The 16,066-nt window shown below is 43.7% G+C and overlaps 1 protein-coding gene across 1 annotated transcript; it reads right to left on the bottom strand.

Moving 5' to 3' along the window:
• Nucleotides 1-9,131: 9,131 nt before the first annotated feature.
• Nucleotides 9,132-10,871, bottom strand: LOC129555921 (olfactory receptor 13A1-like). The gene is made up of 3 exons (XM_088842028.1): nucleotides 9,925-10,871; nucleotides 9,639-9,685; nucleotides 9,132-9,202 (listed from the first exon to the last, which is right to left on the bottom strand). The coding sequence occupies exons 1-3, from the start codon at nucleotides 10,869-10,871 to the stop codon at nucleotides 9,132-9,134; spliced, it is 1,065 nt and encodes a 354-aa protein (XP_088698154.1).
• Between the last annotated feature and the right edge of the window lie 5,195 nt (nucleotides 10,872-16,066).

Here is a 16,066-nt window from a genome sequence, read left to right as displayed (position 1 = left end):
AAGTATTGGAGCTTCAGCTTCAGCATCTCAGTCCTTCTAGTGAATATTTAGGGCTTATTTCCTTTAGGATTGACTAGTTTGATCTCCTTGCTGTCCAAGGGACTCTCAACAGTCTTCTCCAGCACCACAATTAGAAAGCATCAATTTTTTGGCACTCAGCCTTCTTTATGGTCCAACTCTCACATCTGTACATGACTACTGGAAAAACCGTAGCTTTGACTATGTGAACCTTTGCCAGCAAAGTAATGTCTCTGCCTTTTAATAAGATTTTGGAGCCCAAGAAAAGAAAATCTTTCACTGTTTCCATTTTTTCCCCACCTATTTGCCATGAAGTGATGGGACCAGATGCCATGATCTTCGTTTTTTAATACTGAGTTTCAAGCCAGCTTTTCCACTCTTCTCTTTCACCCTCATCAATAGGCTCTTTATTTCTCTTCACTTCCTGCTATCTGAGTGGTGTCATCTGCATATCTGGGGTTGTTGATTGTTCTCCCAGCAATCTTGATTCCAGATTTCGGTTCATCCAGTCCATCCAGCTTTTTGCATGATGTTATTGAAGTTAAGCAATTGTTTATAAAGATTAGAAATATCATCTCAATTAAGAAAATAAGACAAAACTTTTTCTTTACGGTTTTCAGAATTTAGATCATGCTTAAAAAGAACTCCATTTTGAGATTATCAAATGTTTATGTTATATTGTTGTCTCTGTTAATTGCTTTTTAATCATGTCTTGGAGTATATCAAGGCTGTATATTGTCACCCTACTTATTTAACTTATATGCAGAGTACATCATGAGAAACGCTGGGCTGGAAGAAGCACAAAATGGAATCAAGATTGCCAGGAGAAGTATCAAGAACCTCACATATGCAGATGACACCACCCTTATGGCAGAAAGTGAAGAACTAAAGAGCCTCTTGATGAAAGTGAAAGAGGAGAGTGAAAAAGTTGGCTTAAAGCTCAATATTCAGAAAACTAAGATCATGGCATCTGGTCCCATCACTTCATGGCAAGTAGATGGGGAAACAGTGGCTGACTTTATTTTTGGGGGCTCCAAAATCACTACAGATGCTGATTGCAGCCATGAAATTAAAAGACGCTTACTCCTTGGAAGGAAAGTTATGACCAACCTAGACAGCATATTAAAAAGCAGACATTACTTTGCCAACAAAGGTCCGTCTAGTCAAGGCTGTGATTTTCCAGTAGTCATGTATGGATGTGAGAGTTGAACTATAAAGAAAGCTGAACGCCAAATAATTGATGCTTTTGAACTGTGGTTTTGGAGAAGACTCTTGAGAGTCCCTTGGAATGCAAGGAGATCCAACCAGTCCATCCTAAAGGAAATGAGTCCTGGGTGTTCATTGGAAGGACTGATGTTGAAGCTGAAACTCCAATACTTTGGCCACCTGATGCAAAGAGCTGACTCATTGGAAAAGACCGTGATGCTGGGAAATATTGGGGGCAGGAGGAGAAGGGGACGACAGAGGATGAGATGGTTGGATGGCATCACCGACTCAATGGACATGAGTTTGGGTAAACTCCGGGAGTTGGTGATGGACAGGGAGGCCTGGTGTGCTGTGATTCATGGGGTCACAAAGAGTTGGACACAACTGAGAGACTGAACTTATGATGAACTGAATCGTGTCTTGTCATTTCTAAGTAAGATGTGCTGATTTTTCACATTATAATCATATTTATTATGATGCTTTATTTGAAAAGTTACTTAGATACATTCAATCCACATTAAAACAGGTGATTTGTCTTTTACTGAATTGTACATTTTAGCAGCATAAATATATTTTTATCCCTTTGGATAATTATCACCAAGTATTTTCTTTTGTTTGTCCCAGCATTTTAAGTATCTCTATGTCATGTTGTCCTTGAGAAATGCCTCTACCATCCTATAGCTTTGACATAACTAAAAATTTTTCTTTTTAACAGGAGAATCACATTTCTTGTGACTGCTGGTGAATATGGCTTCATGGTATATATCCTTCCCTGTCACTTGCTGAGCTTGTCATATTTTGTTTTTTCGTTTTCTTCCTTGATGCTTTGGTGTGTTTCTGTCCTGTTGATATTCTACTAATGATTACCCTTAAGTCTGAAAGTACATAGACTTATTAACCTGAAGAGTTAATCAATATCATCTAATCTGAGCAAAAAGAGACTTTTAGCATACTTTTCTTATCTATTTTCCAAACAATGGATCTTCCCTAGTGGTTCAGAAGGTAAAGCACCTGCCAGCAATGTAGGAGATGCAGGTTCGATCTCTGAGCCGGGAAGATCCCCTGGAGAAGGAAATGGCAACCCATTCTAGTACTCTTGCCTGGAAAATTCCATGGACTGAGGAGCCTGGTAGGCTATAGTCCATCCGGTTGCAAAGAGTTGGACACAACTGAGAGACTTCTCTTTCTTTTCCAAGCAATACACCACTCCTTCCCAAATGTTAGGAATTTTAGTGTCATAACACTAGTTTTAGATTTGTCCAAATGCATTTTCTTCTGTTTTAGTAAGTCAACTTTTGCAATTGCATTAATATTTATAGCCATCTTATCAAGTCGGTATTTGTATTTAAATATCCACTTTAATGGTCTCTTTGCCTGCTAATTCTACATCATAGCCTGTATTTCTTGGATTCCTGTTCTAGAAGTGTAAATTTACACTCAGCCAGGGCTTCTGGGGAGAGGATGGAGGACACGTTTGGAATATCCAGTGAGCCTTTTCCCCGCAAGACAGCTACTGGGCTGTGGCCTCTCCCCACGGGCTCCTTGACCTTCCTCCATGGGCCAAGTTCCCCTGAGCAGGAGATTCAGTGGCAACAGTGTTTTCTATCAGGTTGATATAGTGCACTGGTTCTCCCTTCCCTCCTACTCACAGGAAGGACATACAGCTATCCCCAAATTTCCTTAAGAGGCAACCCAGCAGTCATGAATCCTTAGACTGAAGAGGTGAAAAGTAGAATATTACTTCTCTGGGTACCCAAAAAGCAATGGATAAGCAAGAAGGGAGTAAAGTAGAGACTGAGTTGAAAATATGCTCAAAGAGTTGTTTTAAGGAAGCTCTCCTGAAAATTCCCTGTTACTTTGTATGTAAAAGGATCCAGAATAAATAAAAATGTGGGCAGGCAAGTATGTAACATTTAATGCACTCTGGGCTAAAAAGAATGACCTTGACAAAAGCCAAAATCTCTTCCAAGTTAAACAAAAGCAGAAAACACACACAACTTCCCAGGTACAAAGGGCCGGTTGGCTTGGACCAGGAACAAAACTTTTCACATCAAAGGAGCTGGGGAGCATAAGCAATGTGTTCTCTTATCTGCCCCTGGTTCTACCTTCATCTCAGAGCTGCTGTTTAAGATCGTGGATCAAGCAAAACTGTTTGCTTGTGTGCAGAAGTTTTAACCCACCAGGTGGAGGAAGGGGCCCTCCTGGATTCCAGGGGCATGGTTGCAGCTTCCTAAGACTCCAAAGGTGATGCCAGCAGAGTGGTGGGGAATGACCGGGGGGTCGCTGGGGGAGCGGGCAGGGGGAGGTTGACGTGACAAGAGAAGAATCTGCCGAGGACAGTGATGTCTGTGGAAGGAGGTGGACTTAGAGCGGGGACCAGCCATTGTCAGACCCACCAGGGGGCGCCAGAGAGAGAGGCAAAAGGAAAAACACCGACTATAGCAGATTGTCAGACATCACCAGATGCTAGATGGTCGATACCAAAATCCAACTGATTATATTCTTTGCAATAGAAGATGGAGAAGCTGTATACAGTCAGCAAAAACAGTACCGGGAGCTGACTGTGGCTCAGATCATGAACTCCTTACTGCAAAATTCAGACTGAAATGGAAGTAGGGAAAACCACTAGACCATTCAGGTATGACCTAAAAAATTATACACTGAAAGTGACAAGTAGATTCAAGGGACTAGATCTGATGGACAGAGTGCCTGAAGAACTATGGACTGAGGTTCGTGACACTGTACAGGAGGTGGTGATCAAAACCATCCCCAAGAAAAAGAAATGAAAAAAGGCAAAATGGCTGTCTAAGGAGGCCTTACAAATATCTGAGAAAAGAAGAGAAGCGAAGGGCAAAGGAGAAAAGGAAAGATATACCCATCTGAATGCAGAGTTCCAAAGAATAGCAAGGAGCGATAAGAAAGCCTTCCTCTGTGATCAGTGCAAAGAAATAGAGGTAAACAATAGAATGGGAAAGACTAGAGATCTCTTCAAGAAAATTAGAGATACCAAGGGAACATTTCATGCAAAGATGGGCTCGATAAAGGACAGAAAAGTATGGACCTAACAGAAGCAGAAGATATTAAGAAGGTGATAAGAATACACAGAAGAACTATACAAAAAAGATTTTCATGACCCAGATAATCACCATGGTGTGATTGCTCACTTAGAGTCTGACATTCTGGAATGTGAAGTCAAGCGGGCCTTAGGAAACATTGCTATGAGCAAAGCTTTTCTAAACCCAACATATATTTTCAAGTTCTCAGTTCATGTACAGCTGAATCCTAGCTTGAAGGATTTGGAACATTACCTTATTAGCATGTGAAAGGAGTGCTACTCTACAGTAGTTTGAACTTTCTTTGGGATTGGAATGAAAGCTGAGTTTTTCCAGTCCTGTAGCCACTGCTGAGTTTTCCAAATTGGCTGGCATATTGAGTGCAGCACTTTAATAGCATCACCTTTTAGGATTTGAAATAGCTCAGCTGGAATTTCAACACCTCCACTAGCTTTGTTCATAGTAATGCTTCCTAAGGCCCACTTGACTTCACATTCCAGGATGTCTGGCTTTCAGTTTGTGATCATACCATTGTGGTTATCCAGGTCATTAATCAAGAGATGGTGAGAGTGAACATCAGCATTTTAGAAATCAGTGAACTAAAAAGAACAGGAATGGGAAAATTTAATTCAGATGACCATTATATCTACTGCTGTGGGCAAGAATCCCTTAGAAGGAATGGAGCAGCCCTCATAGTCAACAAAAGAGTCCCAAATGTAGTACTTGGGTGCAGTCTCAAAAATGACAGAATGATCTTGGTTCATTTCCAAGACAAACTATTCAACATCACAGTAATTCAAGTCTGTGCCCCAACCACTAATGCCAAAGACACTGAAGTCAAGTGGTTCTATGAAGACCTATAAGACCTTCTAGAACAAACACCAAAGGAAGTGTCCTGTTCATCATAGGGGACTGGAATGCAAAAGTAGGAAGTCAAGAGATACCTGGAGCAACAGGCAAGTCTGGCCATGGAGCACGGAATGAAGCAGGGCAAAGACTGGCAGATTTTGCCAAGAGACGCACTGGTGAGAGCGAGCACCCTCTGCCAGCAACAGAAGAGATGACTCTGCACATGGACACCTCCAGACGGTCAGCACTGAAAGCAGATTGACTAGTGCATTCTCTGCAACAGAAGAAGGAGAAGTCAGCCAAAACAAAACCTGCAGCTGGCTGTGGCTCAGATCACGAGCTCCTTTTTGTATAATTCAGACTTAAATTGAAGAAAGTAGGGAAAACCACTAGGTCATTCATGTATGAATGATAATCGCATCCCTTATGATTATACAGTGGAAGTAACAAATAGATTCAAAGGATTAGATCTGATAGAGTGCCTGAAGAACTGTGGATAAAGGTTCGTAACATTGTACTGGCAGTGGTGACCAAAACCATCCCAAAGAAAAATGCAACAAGACAAAATCATTGTCTGAGGAGACCTTAAAAATAGCTAAGAAAAGAAGAGAAGACAAAAGGAAAGATATAGCCAACTGAATGCAGGGTTCCACAGAATAGCAAGGAGAGAAAAGAAAGCCTTCTTAAGTGAACAATGAAAAGAAGTAGAGGAAAAGAGTAGCATGGGAAAGACTAGAGGTCTCTTCAAGAAAATTAGAGATAACGGGAACATTTCATGCAAAGATGGGCACAATAAAGGATAGTAACGGTAAGGACCTGACAGAAGCAGAAGAGACTAAGAAGAGGTGGCAAGAATACACAGAAAAACTGAACGAAAAAGGCCTTAATAACCCAGATAAGCACGATGGTGTGGTCACTAACCTAGATATCTTAACTGCTAAGTTGAAAAGAATATACAAGGAATGCCTAATGTAAATTAAGGTTTAAAAACATAATCCACACTAAGCAATCCACTGTTAACCAGAACTGCCACATCCCCTCCAGCAGCATCTGCCTGCCTATCCCTCTGCCTCCCTTCTGAGGTGACCACTGTCCCAAACTTCCCTTCTAATTTTCTCGATAGTTTTATTTCTTGTACTGTTTCATTTTTCTTACTTTTGTGATTCCATCATAACCTCTATGCACCTTGTGAGCTGCAGGTGCCAGTTAGTGACCAGGGCGGTCCACTATCGATCAGATCGTTCCCAAGTTTCTGCTGCTGCAAAGAGTGCTGTTCAGACCATTTTCATGCATGCTTCCTGGAACACTTAGCAAGAGCATCTCTAGGTCAGGTGTATCAAGGGCTACATGATACATGACACCATGTGACTTCCTAAGTATTTGAACTTACGTCATCTGGTCCCGTAATTTCATGGTAAATAGAAGGTGAAAAGGTGGAAGCAGTGACAGAGTTTCTTTTCTTGGGCTCTAAGATCACTGTGGATGGTATCTGCAGCCATGAAATTAGAAGATGATTGCTTCTGGGCAGGAAAGCTGTGTCAAACTTGAGTGCTAAGTTGCTTCAGTTGTGTCTGACTCTGTGTGACCCCATGAACTATAGCCCGCCAGGCTCCCCTGTCCATGGGATTCTCCAGGCAGGAATACTGGAGTGGGTTTTCATGCCCTTCTCCAGGGGATCTTCCCAACCCAGGGATCGAACCTGTGTCATTCTTATGTCTCCTGCATTGGCAGATGGGTTCTTTACCACTAGCACCACCTGTTAAAAGCAAAGACATCACTTTGCCGACAAAGGTCCATATATATAGTCAAGGCTATGTTTTTTTTTTCCCAGTAGTCATGTACGGATGTGAGAGCTGGACAATAAAGAAGGCAGAGCACTTAAGAACTGATGCTTTCAAACTTCAGTGCTGGAGAAGACTCATGAGATTCTCTTGGCAAGCAAGGTGATCAAACCAGCCAACCTTAAAGGAAATCAACCCTGAATGTTCATTGGAAGGACTAATGTTGAAACTGAAGCTCCAATATTTTGGTTACCTAATGCGAACAGTTGACTCATTGGAAAAGACACTGATGCTGGGGAAGATTGAAGGCAGAAGGAGAAGAGGGTGACAGAGGATGAGATACTTGGATAGCACTACCGATTCACTGGACATGAACTTGGGCAAACTCTGGGAGATGGTGAGGGACAGGGAAGCCTGGTGTGCTGCAGTGCATGGCATCGGGAAGAGTTGGACATGACTTAGCAACTGAACAGCAACAAAAACTCTTATCAGCTGTCCAAGTGGTCCTGTCCATTTGCAACACTAAGTACTAATGGATTTTTTAATGTTTACCCATCTAACAGGCATGAAATGGTAGTTAATCTTGGTCCCAATTTGCATTTCTCTGATTATGAATGAAGTAGAGAATCTCTTTATGAATGTTTATTCATCACGCTTGTATCTTCTTTTGTGAAATGCCTACTCATGTACTTACTCTTCTTTTGTGGTTTCTTTTTCTCATTCTTTGTAGGAATGTATATGTATCCTAGTTAATGATCCTTAAGTTTAATGTATTACAATGATTTTTCCTTCTCTTTGGAATATGTTTTCACACTATTTGTCAAATTTTTCTTATAAACAGATACTTCTAAATTATCAGTCTTTTATTTTGGAATTAGCACTTTTTTGACTTTAAAATCTGTCTTACCCTAGAAAGATCAGAAGGCTAGTTGCCATTTTTAAAATTATACCTTTCATATTTACATCTTAAGTCATGTGGAACTGATTTTTGCATATGGTAGGGGCTAAGGATAAAATTTGCTTTTCCCGTATAGATAGTAATCATCCCGGGACAGTTAACTAGGCTTTATGGTTCATACATGCAATTTCAACCGTGGTGTACAGATTGACGCTGTCTGTGGATGGTTTGCTGTGTCTGAGCTGAGACCAGGACAGAAACTGAGAGGAAATAGAGTTTCCTCAACTCAGGAACAGAACTGTTCAGGTCCCACAGCCTCTCTGTTATTTTTCATCCCTTCCTTAGAGAATGTTAAGTTTCTCCATTACTAAGTCTAAGCCATGGGCAGCCAGAAAACAGTCACTTCTACTGTTGGGCAGAGAGAATTCCAGGTAAGGCTGACCACACAGGCTCCCCTACTCTGGGGGTTAAACCATGGGCCTCTCCAACCTCGTATCCCCAGGCTGTGATGCAGCTGGCATCCAGCCTGCTAAGGGACCCTCCACCTGCATGGCTGCTCTGCTTCTCCAGGGCCAAGAATTCCAATCTTCCCTGGGGTGGGGGAAACTGCTCTTGTCTGGGCACCAGCCTCAGATTCCCCTGGGGATTTGCCTTTGGCCTCAAAAAGCTTGACTTTTTGGTTGTTGATATGAGCATTGGAATTTTATTTTAACTCCAAGCTGCACACTCACACTTTTCATTATTTCTTTGTTTTCTTCTTTCATGATATATGACCACTTTAAGACTTACTGATGTTGCCTCGATGATAAAAGGTTTAGAATAGAAGAAAGACTGGGAACAAAAAACATCAATCTCCCTACATTCGCTGAAAGAAGTTTTATTTGATTGAACATGTTTATCTGAAGGGACCTATTATTCATCTATGAAACACCAAGAACAAGAACTAAAATGTAGGGAATTCCCTGGTGGTCCAGTGGTTAGGACTTGGTGCTTTCATTGCTCTTGGCCTGGGTTCATTCTCTGGTTGAGGAACTAATTCCACAAGGTTGTGGTACAGACAAAAAAAAAAAAAGAACTAAGACGTGGTCAAAGAGACAGTTGTTACATGGATTTACAGTTCAAAGTAGAACCAGGGAAGCCTGAGTAAGGCCAGGTAGATTAGGGGTCAGACTGTGTGTGGTCAAGCAGAACAGGTGACAGGACCCTGAGCCCAGGTCAAACAGGGGATAGTTCCATGAGGCCCAGAGAGAACATGACACAGGCTATGTGAGGCCAAGTAGAATGTAGATGAGTTATGTGGGCTCCAGGTAGATGTGGGGACAGGCTCTAAAGGCCCAGGTAAAGCGGGACCTGCCGCGTGATGCCAGGTAACCAGCTGCAGAAGGCAGAGGGAGGGGCTGTTGGGGAAGATGAAGGAAGCTGAGGGAGGTGGCAGGGTAACTTAAAGATCAGGACCCAACCGTGCACTGAGGGAGGGTCTGTGCAGAGACCACAGAAGGTGAGAAGATACAGCCAGTGGCCCTTTCAGCTGGAGCTAGCACCCTGTGGCCGGAGAAAGCAATGGCAAGCCACTCCAGTACTCTCGCCTGGAAAATCCCATGGACAGAGGAGCCTGGTGGGCTGCAGTCCATGGGGTCGCTCCTAGTCGGACACGACTGAGCGACTTCACTTTCACTTTTCACTTTCACACATCGGAGAAGGAAATGGCAACCCACTCCAGTGTTCTTGCCTGGAGAATCCCAGGGACGGCGGAGCCTGGTCGGCTGCCATCTACGGGGTCGCACAGAGTCGGACACGACTGAAGCGACTCAGCAGCAGCAGCAGCAGCAGCACCGTGTGGCAGGTTGGGACAACCAAGGAAAAGCTGAGTTGAGAAGAGCCTTGAGGAAGGTTTAGGGTCAGGTTCCTGGAGGCCACCCAGGGGTGGAGAGACCTTTACCTGGATACAGGAAGGCCGCCTCCGGGGACCTGGGTCTATAATTCTGCGGCTGAGGACTTACTGGGTGCAAAGGGCCCCAACTCGAGGGCATGGGTACTGAGAGGACGACGGCCAGCTCTTTCTCCTCCAAGCTGGTCTCAGGGAGGCAGCCCATGGACCCCAGGGCAGAGAAGGGCTTGCACAAGTCTCCCCAGGGCATGTTTAACCTCCGTGTTCCTCAGAGAGTAGATGATGGGGTTCAGGGTGGGACTCAGCGTCGTGTAGACCACTGCGGACACCTTGTTTCTCCCAGGGCTGTAGCTGGAGGCCGGGCTGATGTAGGCACAGAACACTGCGGAGTAGTATACGGAGACCACCAGGAGGTGGGAGGAGCAGGTGGAGAAGGCCCGCCGCCTGCCTGCAGCCGAGCACATGCGCAGGACGCTGGCGACGATGCAGCCATAGGACACCAGGGTGAGCAGGAAGTTGACGACTCCATAGAAGGCATCAGCTAAGACAGTCATGATGCTGTTCACGAGTGTGGGGCTGCAGGAGAGCAGCAGGAGTGGGGGGATCTCGCAGAAGAAGTGCGCAATAACGTTGGGGCCGCAAAAGGACAGCCGTGTCATCAGCCCAGCGTGCAGCGACCCGTTGAGGGCACAGACGGCCCACACGCCCACGGCCAGCGACCGGCACAGCCGCAGGCTCATCCGCAAGCTGTAGTGCAGCGGGCGGCAGATGGCCACGTAGCGGTCATAGGCCATGGCCGTCAGCAGCAGCAGCTCGGAGGATGCGGACCAGGTGAGGAAGAACAGCTGGGCCATGCACCCGGGGAAGGAGATGGTGTTTTCCTCGAAGGCCAGGCCCGCCAGCGCCTTGGGCAGCACAGATGAGGTGCAGACTATATCCATGGCGGCCAGATTGCAGAGGAAAAAGTACATGGGGCTTTGGAGGCTGGCGCTGTGACTGACCACGGCGATGATCACAGCGTTGCCCGTGAGCGCCACGGTGTAGAGGAAGAAGAAGCAGCCGAAAAGGGGGAGCCGCAAGCGGGGGAGCTCCGAGAAGCCCTGAAGCACGAACTCTGTCACCAGGGTCTCGTTGGACCTTGTGGCCCAGCCGGGAGCAGCCCCAAGGCCTTGCTTCATGTGTGCACAGACCTGTGACAGAGATTACACGACGCTGGTGCCAGACTCTACCCAGGTGACCGTCTCCGAAGGCAGCCTGGTCTTGGAAAGGGAGGGCTGATCCGACTCCTTCACAGGAGTCCGTTTATTCCTTAACTTCCAAACCCAAAGTTCTTCCGAAAGCCATATACCCTTCATTTATTTCTCCTTTCATGTTCACCCCGAGAAACACTGCCCTCTAGCGTTTCTAGGCCTATCCCCGTCCTCACTTCCTTGTCTCTGAGCCACTGACAGCCTGAGCCAGCTCCCACGGTGCCAAGGCTAAGCCCCTCCCCCGGCCCACACTCCTTCCTCCAGCCCCATCTATGTAAAGGACACACTGCTGCTTTTCAGCTGTTCCCCCTGGGTTCCTATCTTCATCCTTCCTGAACTTGTGCTCCTTGCACTCTAGGATTACTTCTGTGGCTGATCCTGCCCTCAGTCCGACATCATTCATATCTACACCCCAACCCCAGAACTATGAACCACAATTCCGCCTCAAACTACAGGCTTTCAAACTCAACATTCAAACCTGAACTGATGGCCTTTGCCCCATATGTGTTCGTCGTGTAGTTTTACAGCAGCACAAGGTAACTCACCCACCCTCCCAGTCACCCAGCCACCCAAAATCCTGGGTTTAGGCTTTGTGGCAACAGGACCTCTCTTGGACCACATCAAGCTTTAGTTCCTGGTCATGGGAGGTTCTCAGAATGTATTTGTTCCATGAGCCTTTGATGGTCATCTTACCTCTCAACCTCTAGTTCCCAAGGCTTGCAGACAAAGCTTCCTGCATGATGTTCACAGATGCTCCATCCCTCATTCACAGATATGCACCTAACTTCAAGCTTTTTGTCACTGCCTGGATGTCCAGTCTCTCCCTCCAACACCCTCCTATATGTTCCCAACTGGGTTCATGGTGATGCCCTGGGACAAAAACCTGATCCTGGCATTTTATTCCCCTCTGTGAAGCTCACTAAGACTTACAGAGTGCTCAGGTGAGAAATAACAGAAAAATAACCAAACTGATCACATGGACCACAGCCTTGTCTAACTCAATGAAATTATGAGCCATGCCTTGTAGGGCCACCCAAGACGGACGGGTCATGGTGGAAAGCTGTGACAGAACGTGGTCACTGGAAAAGGGAATGAAAAGCCACTTCAGTATTCTTGCCTTAGGAACCACATGAACAGTATGAGAAGGCAAAAAGATAGGGCACTGAAAGATGAACTCCCCAGGTCAGCAGGTGCCCAGGATGCTCCTGGAGAAGAGTAAAGAAATAACTCCAGAAAGTGAAAAGATAGAGCCAAAACAAAAACAATGCCCAGTTGTGGGTATGACTGGTGACAGAAGTAAAGTCTGATGTTGTACAGAACAATATTGCATAGGAACCTGGAATGTTAGATCCATGAATCAAGGTAAATTGGAAGTAGTCAAACAGGAGATGATAAGAGTGAACATCGACATTTGAGGAATCAGTGAACTAAAATGGACTGGACTGGGCAAATTTAATTCAGATGACCATTATATCTACTACTGTGGGCAAGAATCCCTTAGAAGAAATGGAGTAGGCCTCAGAGTCAACAAAAGAGTTGGAAATGCAGTAACTGGTTGCAATGTCAAAAATGACAGAAGGATCTCTGTTCGTTTCCAAGGCAAACCATCCAATATCACAGTAATCCAAGTCTATGCACCAAACACTAATGCCAAAGAAGCTGAAGATGAACGGTTCTATGGGGACCTACAAGACCTTCTAGAATTAACACCAAGAAAAGATGTCCTGTTCATCATAGAGGATTGCAGTGCAAAAGTAGGAAGTCAAGACATACCTGGAGTAACAGGCAAGTTTGGCCTTGGAGTACAAAATTAAGTGGGGCAAAGGCTAACAGAGTTTTGCCAAGAGAATGCACTGGTCATAGCAAACACCCTCTTACAACAACACAAGAGGCACACAGACATCACCAGATAGTCAATACTGAAATCAGATTGATTATATTCTTTGCAGCCAATATGGAGGAGCTCTATACAGTCAGCAAAAGCAAGACTGGGAGCTGACTGTGGCTCAGATCATGAACAACTTATTGCAAAATTCAGACTTAAATTGAAGAAAGTAGGGAAAACCACTAGACCGTTCAGGTATGACCTAAATCAAATCCCTTACAATTATACACTGAAAGTGACAAATTGATACAAGTAATTTGATCTGATAGATAGAGTGCCTGAAGAACTATGGACAGCAGTTTGTGACATTGTACAGAGGCAGTGATCAAGACCATTCCCAAGGAAAAGAAATGCAAAAAGGCAAAATGGTTGTCTGAGGAGGCCTTACAAATAGCTGAGAAAAGAAGAGAAGCTAAAGCCAATGGAGAAAAGGAAAGTTATACCCATCTGAATGCAGAGTTCCAAAGAATAGAAAGGAAAGATAAGAAAGCCTTCCTCAGTGATCAATACCAAAAAATAGAGGAAAACAATGGAATTAGAAAGACTAGAGATCTCTTCAAGAAAATTAGAGATACCAAGGGAACATGTCATGCAATGATGGGCACAAGAAAGGACAGAAATGGTATGGACCTAACCCAAACAGAAGATATTAAGAAGAGGTGGCAAGAATACACAGAAGAATTACACAAAAAAATCTTAGTGACCCAGATAACCATGATGGTGTGATCATTCATCTGGAGCCAGATATCCTGGAATGTGAAGTCAAGTGGGCCTTAGAAGGTATCTCTATGAATAAAGCTAGTGGAGGTGATGGAATTCGAGCTGAGCTAATTCAAATCCTAAAAGATGATGTTATGAAAGTGCTGCACTCAATATGCCAGCAAATTTGGAAAACTCAGCAGTGGCCACAGGATTGGAAAAGGTCAGTCTTCATTCCAATCCCAAAGAAAAGGCAATGCCAAAGAATGCTCAAACTACCACACAATTGCACTCATCTCACACGCTAGTAAAGTCATGCACAAAATTTTCCAAGCAAGACTTCAACAGTTCGTGAACTGAGAAATTCCAAATGTTCAAACTAGATTTAGAAAATATAGAGGAACCAGAGATCAAACTGCCAACATCCATTGGATCTTAGAAAAAGCAAGAGAGGTCCAGAAAAACATCAGCTTCTGCTTTATTGACCATACCAAAGCTTTTGACTGTGTGGATCACAACAAAGTGTGGAAAATTCTCCAAGAGATGGAACACCAGACCATCTGCCCTGCCTCCTGAGAAACCTGTATGCAGGTCAAGAAGCAACAGTTAGAACCAGTCTGTTGTTCCATGTTCAGGGTCTTTTCCAAGAGTCAGTTCTTCGCATCAGGTGGTCAAAATATTGGAGCTTCAGCATCAGTCTCAGTCCTTCCGATGAGTATTCAGGACTGACTTCCTTTAGAATGGGCTGGTTGGATCTCCTTGCAGTCCAAGGAACTCTCAAGAGTCTTCTCCAGCACCACAGTTCAAAAGCATCAATTCTTCGGCACTCAGATTTCTTTATGGTCCAACTGTCACATCCATACATGACTACTGGAAAAACCATAGCTTTGACTAGACAGACCTTTGTCAGCAAACTAATATCTCTGCTTTTTAATATGCTGAACAAGACCCTGAACATGAAACAACAGACTGGTTCCAAATTGGGAAAGGAGTACGTCAAGGCTGGATATTGTCACCTTGCTTATTTAACTTATATGCAGAGTACATCACGCAAAATGCCAGTCTGGATGAAGCACAAGCTGGAATCAAGATTGCCAGGAGAAATATCAATAACTTCAGATATGTGTATAACACCACCCTTATGGCAGAGAGCGAAGAGGAACTGAAGAGTCTTTTGATGAAAGTGAAAGAAAAGAGTGAAAAAGCTGCTTAAAACTCAGCATTCAATAAATGATGATCATGGCATCCAGTGCCATCACTTTATGGCAAATAGATGGGGAAACAGTGGAAACAGTGACAGAATTCATTTTGGGGGCTCCTAAATCACTGTAGATGGTAATTGCAGCCATGAAATTTAAAGATTCTTGCTCTTTGGAAGAAAAGCTATGACCAACCTAGATAGCATATTAAAAAGCAGAGACACCTCAAGAAACAAGAAAAAAGCCAACTAAATAACCTAACTCTACACCTAAAGCAACTAGAAAAGGAAGAAATGAAGAACCCTAGGGTCAGTAGAAGGAAAGAGATCTTAAAAATTAGGGCAGAAATAAATACAAAAGAAACAAAAGAGACCATAGCAAAAATCAACAAAGCCAAAAGCTGGTTCTTTGAGAGGGTAAATAAAATTGACAAATCACTAGCCAGACTCATCAAGAAACAAAGGGAGAAAAACCAAATCAATAAAATTAGAAATGAAAAGGGAGAGATCACAACAGACAACACAGAAATACAAAGGATCATAAGAGACTACTATCAGCAATTATATGGCAATAAAATGAACAACTTGCAAGAAATGGACAAATTCTTAGAAAAGTATAACTTTCCAAAACGGAACAAGGAAGATATAGAAAATCTTAACAGACCCAGCACAAGCATGGAAATTTAAACTGTAATCAGAAATCTTCCAGCAAACAAAAGCCCAGGTCCAGATGGCTTCACAGCTGAATTTTACCAAAAATTTAGAGAAGAGCTAACACCTATCCTACTCAAACTCTTCCAGAAAATTGCAGAGGAAGGTAAACTTCCTAACTCATTCTATGAGGTCACCCTAATACCAAAACTTCCTAACTCATTCTATGAGGTCACCCTAATACCAAAACCTGACAAAGATGTCACAAAAAAAGAGAACTTCAGGCCAATATCACTGATGAACATAGGTACAAAAATCCTTAAAAAAATTCTAGCAATCAGAATCCAACAACACATTAAAAAGATCATACATCATGACCAAGTGGGCTTTATCCCAGGGATGCAAGGATTCTTCAATATTTGCAAATCAATCAATGTAGTACACCACATTAACAAATTGAAAAATAAAAACCATATGATTATTTCAATAGATGCAGAGAAAGCCTTTGACAAAATTCAACATCCATTTATGATCAAAACCCTCCAGAAGGCGGGAATAGAAGGAACATTCCTCAACATAATAAAAGCTATATATGACAAACCCACAGCAAACATTATCCTCAATGGTGAAAAATTGAAAGCGTTTCCCCTAAAGTCAGGAACAAGACAAGGGTGCCCACTCTCACCACTA

The sequence above is a fragment of the Moschus berezovskii genome, chromosome 12 (assembly GCF_049115385.1).
Source record: "Moschus berezovskii isolate FMDL1 chromosome 12, NW_MosBer_1.0, whole genome shotgun sequence".
In the NCBI taxonomy this organism is placed as follows: Eukaryota; Metazoa; Chordata; class Mammalia; order Artiodactyla; family Moschidae; genus Moschus; species Moschus berezovskii.
Note: the sequence above shows the minus strand (reverse complement) of the source record. Positions and strands in the feature narration are given on the sequence as shown.

Bases quoted from the DNA above. Each gene is read 5' to 3' on its own strand.
- LOC129555921 (XM_088842028.1), bottom strand. From the start codon at position 10,871: ATGAAGCAAGGCCTTGGGGCTGCTCCCGGCTGGGCCACAAGGTCCAAC. The intron at 9,686-9,924 runs GCAAGCCCTTCT...ACCTTCCTCAAG, and splicing joins CATGCCCTGGGGAGACTTGT to GCTCTTCTCAACTCAGCTTT. The intron at 9,203-9,638 runs GTGCTGCTGCTG...CTTCCCCAACAG, and splicing joins TTGTCCCAACCTGCCACACG to CCCCTCCCTCTGCCTTCTGC.